We start from the raw sequence: 13,279 nt of genomic DNA, 5'->3' as shown, positions 1-13,279 counted from the left end.
GGTCGCATGTCGGTTTTACCAAACATACTACTCATATGACAATTCCATGTACTGCATGCGGTCTGAAAACAAGCCAGCAAGATATGATCTGGTCGATGTGACAGCCATCAAACACTTAGTTGGAAAGATTATCAATAGCGACCAGAAGAGATACTATTTCTTCTGGAAAAAAAAGGGTATGCGACAAAGATACTAGCAGCAGGAATAGACTAGGATATGTTTAGTCTAGATTTTTATTCTATTTTTTATTCCAATAAACTCGATTCTTTTTTTTAAAAAAAACAAAAAAAGTTCATTGCTGAATTCACAATAATAAATAATCAACTGAAGATGAACAAGCTTAATACTATTAGTTTCTGACTGCAGCATAGAAATCGTATTCCTTCAACTGAAAGTAAGGCTCAACGGAAAGTTTCTTTGCTACTCTACTAAACCTCTGAGTTTGTCATATCTTTCTTAGCTACGATTCACGATACCATATAAGGATCATCATCATCATCATCAAATGAATCACGGAGATCACGCTCCTAGACCTTCTATCTCCCTCTCTCTCTCTCTCTTTTTTTTTAATGGATTTTGACTTTATTTTGAGTAAGAATAATATAAATAAAACGATATAATAGCTATTGATATGGATTTTTGATTCTTTTTCGTAAGTTTACTATAACCATTATCTTTAGCAGTTTCTACCACAGGTCCACTAAAAAGTGCAAGTAATATATATAGAAAAAAAACAAGTTAAATAACATGATGTATATATTCTTTCATAGATGACTTACCTTATGACTAGTACAGGCGCCAAAATTATTAGTTTTAGCACAAGACAAGGTATTGACTGCACCTTCGGGACGACAAGAATAACCTCTGGATTGAAGACCATTGAGGAACTCATCACGATGATGACTACCACTGAAATTACATCTGTTCTCCCAGCAAGTGTAGTAACAACGATTGTTCCGATCTGATGCAAAGGAGCATGCATTGTCACAGGCAGACACACGAGTCGCCAACGATAGAATGATACAAAGAACAGATAATATAAGCAAGGAAGCAATGGATTTCATCATCTTTTTTTTTTTTTTTTTTTTTTGTGATGATTGAGCGTAAAGTAATAAAATGAGAAGACATTGATTCTTTTTCTTATGAACCATTCTCGTTTTGAAGACGTAGTACAATTGTGGCTGTTTTATGATCGTTCAATGGAAATCAAAGATTCTTGATATAATTAAAGTTGATCACAAACAGCTCCGTGGAGCTGAGTAAAAAAAAAAAGTGGTTTCTTAAACCTGGGTCAATGTCACTTCATCATGTTACATATTTATGCATTGATTTCAAAAATGGCAAGCATACAAGAAAAAATAAAACCATGTACAGGACACAAAAAAAAAAAATAGAAGTAGTTCTTTTTTTTATTTAGAAGGTCTTATTTTGTCAAAATGATACTAATTTAACAGCCTGCTCCACAAGTCCACTAGAGAACGATCAAAAAAAAAAAAAAAAAAAAGATGAATATCATCACAAAAGAGATACTAAAATTTTACTTCTTATCATCATTACCTTGTGAGATTTACAAGAACCGAAATCACCAGTAGTAGAACATGATAAGGTGTTCCATCCTTCAGGTCGACAGGAATAGCCGCGATTTTGTAATCCACCCAAGAATTCATCACGATGATGACCACCAGTCCAGGAACATCGATCAGCACAGGTGTACCAGCAACGACCAGCCTTAGTGCTGCTATACGTACAAGCATTGTCACATGCCATGGCAACAGAAGAAGAAACGACCACAAGGAGAGCCAAAGAAACTGATTTGATTAACATCATTATTAGTTAATGAAAAAAAAAAGTTAAATAAATGGGGATGTCCAATCATTCCTAGTCCTTTTTATAGTTTACAAAGTATACTTTCTAGACTTTCCGTAAAAAAAAAAAAAAAAAGATTTATCATTGAAGTAACGATAATAAGTAATCATCAACGTACTACCATCAGCCCCTTTGTAAAAATCATCATCTTTCTGTAACCATCATCCATCCTTGCTTATAACACAGCAAGTCATCATTCAACCATCCATTATCCATGTACTCATCCTATAGCATTTTATCTCCATTTGTCATTCTTTCATAATATCATAACTTCATCCGTTCTCATCATCCATCATCATCAACCTCCACATCATGAAAAAAAAAAATCAGCCTAGCATAGCAATATAGCCAGCATCAAGGTGACTCTTTTGTTACCAAGCTGGAAACAGATCGAAGGGACAAGGTTCCCACAATTGATGATATATAAGAAAAAAAATGAGGCACAGTCAATCAGTTTAACATAGGTTTACCTTTTCTGAAACATTCTTAGAATACATGACGCTTTCTGGCGCAACCTCTTTTTTAAGGAAAAAGAAGAAAATTTCCCCCATTTTATTCAATCAACCTTATGTCCATTTATTATTAGAGTTTGTTTCGTGCTACAGCGGGAGTTCAATAAGATACCTGAAAGATCGGTTTATACTATAATACGCCATATCGTGCCACCTCATTCCAGAGAAATAGATCACCAATTTTGTCTTATTTTTTCCTTTTTTCCTTTTTTTTTTTTTGGTGAATCCCTGGTATTGACTTTATTTCCTTTTTTGTGTGCCGGTAATATGCCGAAACTCAATCTGATCGATTTCAACAACATCTCCCCCCCAAAAAAAAAAGCAAAAAAGAAGAAAAAAAAAATATGAAAAGAATACTATTCAGGTACATTATCGGACAAAGTGATAGAAGAAATAACTTTTATATTTTTTTATTTCATCATATAAAAGAAAACTAACTAAACTACAGGAGTGATCGATGTACTTAACAACCACGACCGCAAGTCCATTTGTGAGTGAAGCATCCACCGAAAGAAGGAGTCTTTTTGCAAGACAAAGAGGTAGCACCTTCAGGACGGCAATCATAACCCTTATCGGAAAGTGCACCCAAGAATTGACCTTGATGATGAGCACTAAGATAAAAAAAAAATGGGTGAGCAAAAGTACATATATATGATGATCATCAATACATTACCCGCTCATGTTACATCTGTTTTCAGTGCAAGAGTAGTAACAGCGACCATTACGTTCAGAAGAACCAACGCAAGCATTGTCACAAGCATAAACCATAGCAATACAAGCCATCAAGACCATGAACACAAAGGAGATAGAGGACTTCATTCTTGAGATTTGGATTTATTTGTTAAGTTGTTGAGGATAATAATAAAAGAAGAAAAAAAAGGTCGATGGCATCGAAAACATGATGTATTTATATTAAAACAAGTGTACGGAGTTGACTTTATTCAGATGATTTTTTTTTCATTGAGTTGCTCATGCAACCATAACACATTATTGCACAGAATCAAAAAAAAAAAAGAGAGAAGGTACAGCCTCAGTTGTACAACCTACACTACATCTTATTCATTCTCTCTCTCTCTTTTTTTTTTTTTTTAAACTTTCAAAATAAATCACGTATGGATCTATTTTTTTTTTCTTTTGGGGGGAGGAATATTCATAGTACAAAAGGTTGCATGGAGTGACAAAGGTGGCTATGCAAGAATCTATTATCTTATCAGGAAAGTAAAACAGGGATCTATATGGATGATGGAAAATGCAGAAAACATGTTGTAGGATGGAATACCAGGTAATCAGAACATTAAATAGGATACTTTTTCCTATTTTTGGTTATTGGATGGTATTACATAAATACTAATAAAGAACTAAGGCATTTTTTATACAAAGTAATCATTAGAGTTGACTGTAAAGAAACCATCGTCACAAACAGGAATAATTGAAAAAGCATTATTATAATAATAGATACAAGTAAAAAAAATACAAAAGAAAAAAAAAGGATATCAAACCAATCTATACAAGTACAGCACATTCGACATCATCCATCATCATCCCGTCATCACCACAATATTAACAAATCAATAGAGACAACAAAAAAAAAAAATAGTTCACAAATTCTGTAAATAGGATAAATTTTATTCAGATAACAGAGAAAAAAAGAAAGAATACATAATAATAGTACATATAATAGATCATGAATAGAATCCTTTTAACAGTTTCTGCCACAGGTCCACTAAAAACGTACAAGTAACCAAGAAGAATTGAGTTGAAAATATCAATCATATCTTTTATTTTTTTTTTTTTTTTTTTTTACCTTGTGTCCATAACAACCACCCATTCCACTGGAATTACAAGTAAGGGTAGCAGCACCAGTAGATTTGCAACTGTAGCCTCGGTTTTGAAGACCAGCCAAGAATTCATTACGATGATGAGTAGGATCCATACCACAAGCATTGGTACACTTGTAGTTACACTTGCCAGCACTTTGACCAGTTGCTCTACAGGCATCATCACAAGCAAACACACCAGAGGACATCACCAAGGCCAATCCAGCAGTCAAAATCAAAGAAAACTTCATCTTTTTAAATAAATAATTTGTTTTTGTAAAAAAAAAAAAAAAGTGAGGGAAAAATGAAAGAAAAAGAAAAGAAACAAAATAAAAGAGTATATTCTTATTTTCAAGATAGTTGTGGCGCAATATGATGATGAATGATGGAGTAGAGTATGACAAAATAACTAAATATATGAAATGAATGCAAATACCCGGGTTATGTTATTTTTTTTTGTACAACTCTTTATTTTTAAGGGTTAACTTCCTTGATGGTTACGAGTGAATCTAGAAGATTGAGCATTTCCTTTTTGGACAGAGTACTGGATTTTTCCATTCTTGGTAACAACAGCATTTTTTTTTTTAATGTGAAAATAAAAAAAAAGTTTACGAACAAATGAATTTTGGTACAGGTATGTATACTGTTTTGCGACTAACGTAATGGATTGTATGCTGCAAAATTAATTTTCGGATGATGATTTTGGAATAAAAAAGAATAAAATTATATATATATATATTATAAGAGTATCCTCCATTGACTCTATTAAACAACAATCACCCCAGTTACAAAAAAAAAAAAGCCGTAACAGAACTTTACAGTGATTCAAATAGGATACATAAGATTAATAGTACCATTTTCTCAAAAGATTAAATAATTGCACGTTGATTTCATTTTTCACATCCTGGTTAAGACTCATTGTTCATGTTGACTTGAACATTCAATCACCGCCCACGCGTTTTGTGTTTTTTTTTTTTTTTTTTTTTTTTTTTTTTTTTAAACTGTTCCTTCTTTCCTTTGAAACTCTTTTTTTTTTTTTTTTTTTAAGATTAACCTTCAATGATCTCATGGCGAAAGGTTTTGTTTGTTTCAACAAGACTTTTTCATCCTGAACCTTTAAATATAGTCTCTCGTCACTCTCCTTTTTTTCCAGTACAAAGTATCAGACATGCTTCATCATCTTTCACCAAACAATCAATACCTGAATTATACCGATTACAACAAGCCATTCTTCAAAGACGACTGGATACAGCAAGGCAAAAACTTGCCTTATTGAACAATAAATATACCTTGGATCGGTTCAAGATATGGCGACCGTTACTGTTATTGGCAAGAAAAGGACGACACATACGAGATTTGGAATGGTTACAGAACATGGTGGAACAACAAGCAATGACACATCAGTATGGACTTGTCCCGGATCATTTCGACTATCATGCTCTCATGTATTGCTATGGCGTTCATGGTGATCTTGACAAGGCAGCTCAGGTGATGACTCTTATGAAAGAACAACATGATCTTTCTCCTACTGTGTTCACCTACAACACACTTTTGGGATGTTATCAACGGATGGGTGCAGTGGAAAAAGCAATGGCTCTTCTCTCACAATTGGAAAATAATAATAATAATAGGAAAAAACTCTTGGATACGGCTTCTTACAATACTGTGCTGGCTATGCTGGATCATGCTGGAAAATGGGAACGCGCTATATCACTTTATACATCGATGCCTTTTTCACCGGATTTATATACGAAGAGTACTATGCTTCATATTGCCACAGAAATAAAGGATAGAGAATTAGGAAAGATGTTATATGATCAACTAAGAACCACTCTATATACAACATTGTTTGAAAAACGACCCACACATCGCAAACATCATCATCATCATCGTCGTCATCAACAAAAACCATTATTGGATATCGCCACTATCAATGCTATGCTTGCTTTTCAAATATCGGTCATGAACGATGTAGATGGTGCGTTGGAACTCTATCACGACTTGGTGACACAAAAAACAATGACTGGACTTGTACCGGATACGATTACCTGCAACATTCTTTTAGATGGTGTATTGAAACAACTTCAGAATCCAGGAAAAGCCGCAGCTCTCTATCATCGAATGGAAACAGAGGGATATCTTGTACCAGATAGTACGACATTGGGGATCATGATGGATGCAGAAGCTTTGATGGGGAATTTAGCAGGTGCTTTGGCGTTATTTGAAGAAGCGATAGCAACCATCGACGAAGGTGAACTTGATCGGATGATGTCCAGTCTGGCCACAGTAGCAGCAAAAGGGAACCATGATGAAGCAACAATGGAACAATTATGGACCTACCTTGATCAACATTCGTATGCATTGGATAGCAAGGCATATAATGGATTGATGCATGGATTGGCAAAACATGGTCGTGCGGATTTGGCTCAAACATTGTATGATCGAGTGTTTCGACATGGGACGAAGGCGGTGGCGGATGTGGCAACGTTTACAAGCTTGATACTGGCCTACATCCATGGTGGTCATGTCAACGATGCGATGGAAATCTACCATGTTTTACGGGATCAACATGACAAGCAGCAAGAACGAAAGCGACAAGGACTACAAACACAACGACAAAAACCTGTGATTGAACTAGATAGTATCTTTTATACTTCTGTGATCTCAGCATTGACCGATACTGATGATGGTTTGCATTCAGCACTGGACTTATTTATGGATATGCGACAATTACGGATTCAACCCACAAAACATATCTATACAGCTATGCTTCACTGGTGTGGACAAAGACGTGATGCGGATGGATTGGAACAGATACATCAATTGATCAAGATGGACATGGCACTGGATCCAGATATGACCATTTACAATGCATTGATGGATGGTTATAATCGTACAGATCAAATCGATCAAGTCTTATATCTTTGGGACACAATGACAACAACAATGATGGATGTGGATGCGACAACGGTATCGATTGTACTTGATGCATGTGGTCATCATGGTCAAACGACGCGTGGTCATGCGATCTGGCAATCTTTACAACGACGACATGTCAATCTCAATACCAATAATTACAACTCGTATGTGGAATTTCTTTGTCGTGCTGGAGGTGGATCGTATGAACAACGTTGGAATATGGCCTGCGACGTGGTTCAACACATGATGAAATGCCGACAACCATTACCTAATGCAAAAACATTCAACACCTTGGCAAGTTTTGCTCGGAAATACGGTATCGATACAAAGCCGATGATCATGGACAAGTTGCATACTATTGAAATGGAATTACGGAAAAAGAAGATCTTGTAGATTAGATAGATAGATATGTAAATAGAATAAAGATTTATTTATTTTACATACTGTATCCATATATATATATATCTGTGTGTGTGTGTGTGTATGTTGATTGTCTGAAATAGTCATTAAGGTCGACCTATAGATATGATCCATAAACCTTAGTAATTTTTTTTTTAAAAAAAAAAATACAAATATTTATTTTATTTTTAAAGTCATTGTATAAAACTAGACTAGATGTATATAGAATGCTAATCATTCTGTAGAGTGGGTAATTGTGATTCATGATCATGACGGCATTCCCATAATGAGAGTTGGTACAAGGTGGTGACAACCAAAAGATGTAATAAAAGGGCATAGCCAATCAAAAAGTATCTTGACCATCGATGAGAGAACATCATGCGAGTCATTTTCAATGTTAATTTGTCAGCCGGGTTCAAAGCATTGTATCGTCGTTTTTCTTCTTTGCGATGGAATTGAGCAAATGGATTCATGTTTTCTTCATAAAGTTTGCCATACTTATCAGTAGTGCCATCCTCTTCAGATAAAAAGCCATGACTACTTTTGCCTAATGCTGGTGGTGATTTCTTGAATTCTCTTCGAGAGGATGATGAGAGATCTCCCATTTGAATGGTCGTCGTTCGATTCTGAAATATATTAAAAAAAAAATTAGGTTCATTTTTTTTTATATTTTTTTTTTTTGTATTTACCGTGGCACCACGTTGTTGTTCTTCTTTCCAAACATGTACAAATTTCAATCGTTCATAAAGTTTCAAATTGTCTTGTTGGAGTCGATCCATTTCAGCGCGCATTTCATATAATTGTTGTTCTACATTACGGCTTTTCTGTTCTAATTCGGCATTACGTTGACGGAATCGGTCACGTTGCTGGATCACAATGGGTAAAATGGTCTTGCCTTCCTTGATATTGGTATCCTCTTTTTGCATTGCCGTTGATGATGATGAAGATGAAGAAACATCCGGGGATGATGGTTGGCCCGATGAATCCAGACCTAATCCAATGGTAGCTGATGATGATGATTGAGACAAATCAGTAGAGGGTCGAGTATTCGATTTGTCAGTTGTGATCATTGTGCCTACTTGGTGAAGCAAATCCTCTTCCAATCGTTGTACCAATTTTTGTTGTTCTTCAAGTTGTTGTTGTAGTGTTGATAATTTGGTCTGATCTTCCGTTGATGTTTTTTGTAATTGAGTAAACCGCACTTTGAGTTGCGTAAAATCGTTTTCCAATTTTTTGTTTTTCTCCATCAGTTGCACTTCCAAGCTATGTTGTATCACATCTTTGTTCAAAACATCCTTTGCATTAAAGTCGATCAAGTTATCGTCGTCATCATCACCGCCAGTAGAGAACTCGACATACTATATAATTCAGTGTAAAAGAGAGTAATGAGTATCCTCATTCTTTTTTGACCTTTTTTTTTTTAATCATACTTTCATGATATCTAGTTCTCGTTTGATTTCACTATAATCATCAAATCCTTTCAATTTCACCTTGAGAGCTTCGTTTGAATCGGTCTAACGGATAAAGACGAGAAAAGAAAAAAGTTTAGCTAATGATGACCCTTTTTTTTTCAACTGGCATACCAATGATTTGATTTCAGAATTCAAATCCTTGATTTTCTTGCTGTTTCTTGCTTCGGATTTTTGTAACAAGTCCTTGTAAGTTTCTACATCCTTGATGAGTTTGTTGATTTCTAATTCATGTTGGGCATCGATATCAGTTCTGGCTCCTCTATTAATAAAGTATGATTAGCAAACAGATGGTAATATAAACATGATGAATTTAATTACCCTTGTTGATCTTGTTGAGCTTCGATTGCAGCGACAAGTTCATTTTTCAAATCGTCCTGGTAATAAAGGAAGAGAGATACAGTGTAAGATTATATATACATATATATCAAAGTTAACTCTAATAGCTTACACTCTTTTTCTCAAGTTCTACTATTCTTGCATTTGCTCGTTCCAAGTCCATCATAATGATATCCAATTCTGCCAATTTCCCAACCACTTCTTGATCTATATACAAAAAAAGTAAAAAAAAAGTCAGTAATATATCTACTTTTTTTTTTTTGATGATCCATTTACCATATTTTTGATTATGACTAATAAGTTGTGCCTGAGTATCATCATGGGTTGCCCTGAGTTGAGTCCATTGATCCAAAGCTTGATTCAATTGTAGTTGTAAATCATGTTCTCTTTCTTTATATGATCGAATCTTGTCATTGTATTGATTTTTCATTTCTTGTTCCTTTTGAGCTAAATCTTCAGTTTTCTTTTCCTCCACCTAGATATATATATATAAATGTTATATATTCTTTTTTTGTTTCTACTCTTTTCTATTATTACCTTGGTTTCCAATTTGGATATAGATTTCTTTAATTCTGTATTGATTTGACGTAATTCTTTATTCTGTTTTTCTACTGTTTGATATTGTTCAAGTTGTTGTTTTGCTTCTTCGAGTTCACGTTGTAGTTGTAAAGTTTGTTGTTGTGTAGCTTCATGGTCAACTAACTTGCCACTTTGTTCTACAGCTGCTTCAAATAAAGGAGTTGGATCTGGAGCATCGGCTAATAGTTTGTAAATAGTCAAGAAGGAATTTTCTGCATATTTCGTTCGACGAGTGATACTATCAATTTCAGATTGATATCCTATAAAAAGAAATTGAGTTGTTTTTTTTTCTTGTTATAAATAACACTAATATTACCTTTCAATAATGCTTTTAATTGTTGTAGTTTTTCTTCATCAGACATCTTTTTAAACTCTATTTGAATATAATTAAATAAGTATGTTTATATAATATATATCATCATAATACCTCTTGTTTGTTCAGCTAACTTCTTTCGAGAAAGTAAACCATCTTTTTGGTTTCCAACAATGGCCAGACCTTGTTCATCCAAATCTTGTTGTAATGTTGATAAATTGACACCTTTCCAAAACTGAATAGCTGTTGAAAAGTTGTTGTTACTTTTCTCCATCCCAGTCAAGCTATTGTGGTTGATAAAAATAAAAAAAAATAAGAAGGAAAAGGAAGATTTTTCAAATTACAAAAAAAAAAAAAGTAAAATTGTACTAGCGGAAAGTGAAAGTACGCGTGAGATCAAAGGAAAAAAAAAACCAGGCATATAATAAAAGATTGAAGATCATATATATATGTACCTTTTTAAGTTGTGATCAAATTGTAAAAGTAATGGATCAAAACTATTTTTTTATTATTCTAATGGATAATCTATTCATTCATGATAATGGAATACAATGATGAATTACTATCAAATACACTTGCTAATCACTATAAATGACTTTTGAATAGAAGTGTTATTTCTTATCTACAAATATTTGTTTTATTTATATATACATGCAATTATATTATGCTAAACTATAAACATAAAATATATCTGATCCCAGTTGAATATAGTATATGACTAACGTAGAGCTACTATCAAATAATATATATATATATATATGTTAGTACACTTGGATTATGAAATTAAGAAATGTTCTTTCTTACTTACGAATCCATTTTGCCATATTATTATTATTTTTTTATACAATTTTTTATTGTTTTATTCCATATCATCCACTGGAAGTGACTCCAATTCATACTTGCTGATATAAGTTTTGAACTTGAATGGATTCCCGTTGATACATAATTGGTGAAGTAGTATTGGTTCTGTAGGGTCTTCTGCGTAACAGATTTCAATATCTTCCCTGTCATCAATCTTCTTGGAGCATTTGATAACGTTTGATTCAGTGTATTCTTCACAAAAGAACATACAAACAGCCTGTTCTCTGGTAACAATAATCATTGTAGTAAAAAAAAAAAAAAAAGTGATAAAAAAAAAGAGTAAAAAAGACGCGACTTTTTTTTTTTTTTTTTTTTTTAACTATGTCTATGGAATTTCCTTTTTGGACTGGCGGGGCGGTGTTTCCTACCATGCCCTTGAATTATTTTGTTTTGTTTTTATTTCTTTCCCTTTTTCCTTTTATCTTAACTGTTATCTAATTTATACTTTTATCTTTATTATTGTTACGTTTTATATCTTTCAAATAAACGAAGATCATTTGCCTTCTGCCGATGAGTTCGTGATTGTACAAGAGCTTAGTCAATTTCTGGTGACCACATCGTGTTATCCGTCGATTCATCAAATTACAACAGCTAGGAGGCTCGACTAACAAGGTGAATCAATGAAGTCGAATTATATGACTCTGGTATCCAATATAAATCTGGCAGGGAACAAGTTGTGCCGGATGCATTGTCAAGGATTGTCTATACGGATGTGGAAGAAGCTGAAACCAACGATATACGGAACGAAAACAAGGATCCCTGAGTATTTGTATGCATTAGATATGTTACCTTCTGTGGTTCACACCAGTGATTGGACCTTGTATTACCTATATGATAAGCAAGTGGTATCAACAGTGACATGGATTGAGTTGGAAGAAGATTGCAATTCATTCAAGAATGTATTCAAATTCGAAGGTGACAAGGAACTTTATTTCGTACCTTATGCAAGATTAACTATCAACAAAACAACGGGTTAGGTTGTGATCTACGTATGGTTATCGACTATAGGAAGCTAAATAACAACACGGTGAAAGATGCTTTTCCTTTACCTTTGATTCTGGAGCAAGTTTATCTGTTATCAACGGTTAGCTGAATTTGGTAGTTTGCCACATTTATTACAGATCTACAGGTCATCCCTCGGCCCACAAAAAGATGGTCTCCATCGTTATATCGTTGGTACTTATCCCGCTCATGGTGTGTCTACTACATGAACCGATTTGCAAGAACAAGAATTTCCTGGTGGACGTACAGCACATAGTAGATTCAAAATCCCATTGGCTTGTGTCTAATTACAACATACGGTCCTCATTGCTCACCTGCTAAGAATCAGCAAACTCATCAACTGGGATGAAGTCGTTATTTGTATCAAGTATTGTAGGAAGGAACCGAAATCACCAACTATTTGGCAACTTCATGCGAAAACATTTTTAGATGATCGTGACATCTACAATTATTGGAAGAAGAAGGCATCGACATTCCCAACTCTCGCAAGGATTGCTAAGGACTACCTCTCTGCTCCAGGTAATAGATATGATTGCCATGTCATTCACTTCAATAGACTAACTATACTGTTGTTTAGATCGGTTATTGTGGGATAATATGGATACAACTGATGCTGCATTGGAAGATATAACTTTTGGTGGAAAAGTAGTGGTGTTCGATGACGGTTTTCGACAACTTCTTTCTGTCGTCAAAAAAAAAAAGCAACACGATCACAGGCGGTTCTGAGAGCATCTATCACATTAAGAGTCGGAGTGGAGTCAACTAAGGTTGTTATAGGAACGATCCACAGTCAAAATGTTGGCGAAGCGACAACGGATAAATGCATCAGCTCAAAGGTAATAAAGAAATTGATTGTAGAATCACTCTTTTGTATGTATATTGTACAACAGGAAATGTTTATTTGACTGATATTTTTTTTTTTTGTCTTTCTAGGTGACCATGACGACTATTTCGTTGCCGACAGTGAGTTTGACAACGGTAGCCGATGTGACGATGAATTTATGATCAAAATCTTCAGTACTCGTTCACATATGTTTTTACTGATCATGCTTCTCTTCAATGGTTAGCAGAATCCAAGGACAACAAACAAGGCCGATTACGGTGGTGGGCAATGACACTTCAAGTTGATATGATATTGCTTGAATGTATTGAAAGGAACCAAAAAACATCCGTATGCTGTGGTATTTTGCATTCATGATCCAT

The 13,279-nt window shown here is 34.3% G+C and overlaps 7 protein-coding genes across 7 annotated transcripts; 1 reads left to right on the top strand and 6 right to left on the bottom strand.

Annotated features, from left to right (window-relative positions):
- Positions 1-676: 676 nt before the first annotated feature.
- BX664DRAFT_348892 (uncharacterized protein) lies at positions 677-1,064 on the bottom strand (the record flags this gene model as incomplete). Its single annotated transcript, XM_051547586.1, has 2 exons — positions 677-700; positions 780-1,064. 2 exons carry the CDS (start codon positions 1,062-1,064, stop codon positions 677-679), a joined length of 309 nt encoding a protein of 102 aa, XP_051402146.1.
- A 383-nt stretch (positions 1,065-1,447) lies between these two features.
- BX664DRAFT_348891 (uncharacterized protein) lies at positions 1,448-1,824 on the bottom strand (the record flags this gene model as incomplete). The annotated part of the gene is made up of 2 exons (XM_051547585.1): positions 1,448-1,471; positions 1,558-1,824. 2 exons carry the CDS (start codon positions 1,822-1,824, stop codon positions 1,448-1,450), a joined length of 291 nt encoding a protein of 96 aa, XP_051402145.1.
- Positions 1,825-2,742: 918 nt separating this feature from the next.
- BX664DRAFT_112594 (uncharacterized protein) lies at positions 2,743-3,257 on the bottom strand. Its single transcript, XM_051539715.1, has 2 exons — positions 3,052-3,257; positions 2,743-2,989 (listed from the first exon to the last, which is right to left on the bottom strand). Exons 1-2 carry the CDS (start codon positions 3,195-3,197, stop codon positions 2,842-2,844), a joined length of 294 nt encoding a protein of 97 aa, XP_051402144.1. The 5' UTR covers positions 3,198-3,257; the 3' UTR covers positions 2,743-2,841.
- A 706-nt stretch (positions 3,258-3,963) lies between these two features.
- On the bottom strand, positions 3,964-4,525 carry BX664DRAFT_358108 (uncharacterized protein). Its single transcript, XM_051548004.1, has 2 exons — positions 4,183-4,525; positions 3,964-4,101 (listed from the first exon to the last, which is right to left on the bottom strand). Exons 1-2 carry the CDS (start codon positions 4,377-4,379, stop codon positions 4,008-4,010), a joined length of 291 nt encoding a protein of 96 aa, XP_051402143.1. The 5' UTR covers positions 4,380-4,525; the 3' UTR covers positions 3,964-4,007.
- A 702-nt stretch (positions 4,526-5,227) lies between these two features.
- BX664DRAFT_330334 (uncharacterized protein) lies at positions 5,228-7,586 on the top strand. The gene has a single exon (XM_051544958.1). It carries the CDS (start codon positions 5,255-5,257, stop codon positions 7,505-7,507), a length of 2,253 nt encoding a protein of 750 aa, XP_051402142.1. The 5' UTR covers positions 5,228-5,254; the 3' UTR covers positions 7,508-7,586.
- A 63-nt stretch (positions 7,587-7,649) lies between these two features.
- On the bottom strand, positions 7,650-10,566 carry BX664DRAFT_278811 (CASP C terminal-domain-containing protein). The gene is made up of 10 exons (XM_051541422.1): positions 10,328-10,566; positions 10,217-10,273; positions 9,859-10,160; positions 9,598-9,796; positions 9,434-9,528; positions 9,304-9,359; positions 9,097-9,244; positions 8,944-9,027; positions 8,203-8,871; positions 7,650-8,139 (listed from the first exon to the last, which is right to left on the bottom strand). The coding sequence occupies exons 1-10, from the start codon at positions 10,485-10,487 to the stop codon at positions 7,744-7,746; spliced, it is 2,166 nt and encodes a 721-aa protein (XP_051402141.1). The 5' UTR covers positions 10,488-10,566; the 3' UTR covers positions 7,650-7,743.
- A 258-nt stretch (positions 10,567-10,824) lies between these two features.
- Positions 10,825-11,331, bottom strand: BX664DRAFT_330332 (uncharacterized protein). The gene is made up of 2 exons (XM_051544957.1): positions 11,022-11,331; positions 10,825-10,945 (listed from the first exon to the last, which is right to left on the bottom strand). The coding sequence occupies exon 1, from the start codon at positions 11,313-11,315 to the stop codon at positions 11,073-11,075; it is 243 nt and encodes an 80-aa protein (XP_051402140.1). The 5' UTR covers positions 11,316-11,331; the 3' UTR covers positions 10,825-10,945; positions 11,022-11,072.
- Between the last annotated feature and the right edge of the window lie 1,948 nt (positions 11,332-13,279).

This window comes from Halteromyces radiatus (genome assembly GCF_025201355.1).
Source record: "Halteromyces radiatus strain CBS 162.75 chromosome Unknown BX664scaffold_3, whole genome shotgun sequence".
NCBI classification, from domain to species: domain Eukaryota; kingdom Fungi; phylum Mucoromycota; class Mucoromycetes; order Mucorales; family Cunninghamellaceae; genus Halteromyces; species Halteromyces radiatus.
The sequence above is the reverse complement of the archived record's forward strand: the minus strand, read 5'-3'. Positions and strand labels throughout refer to the sequence as shown.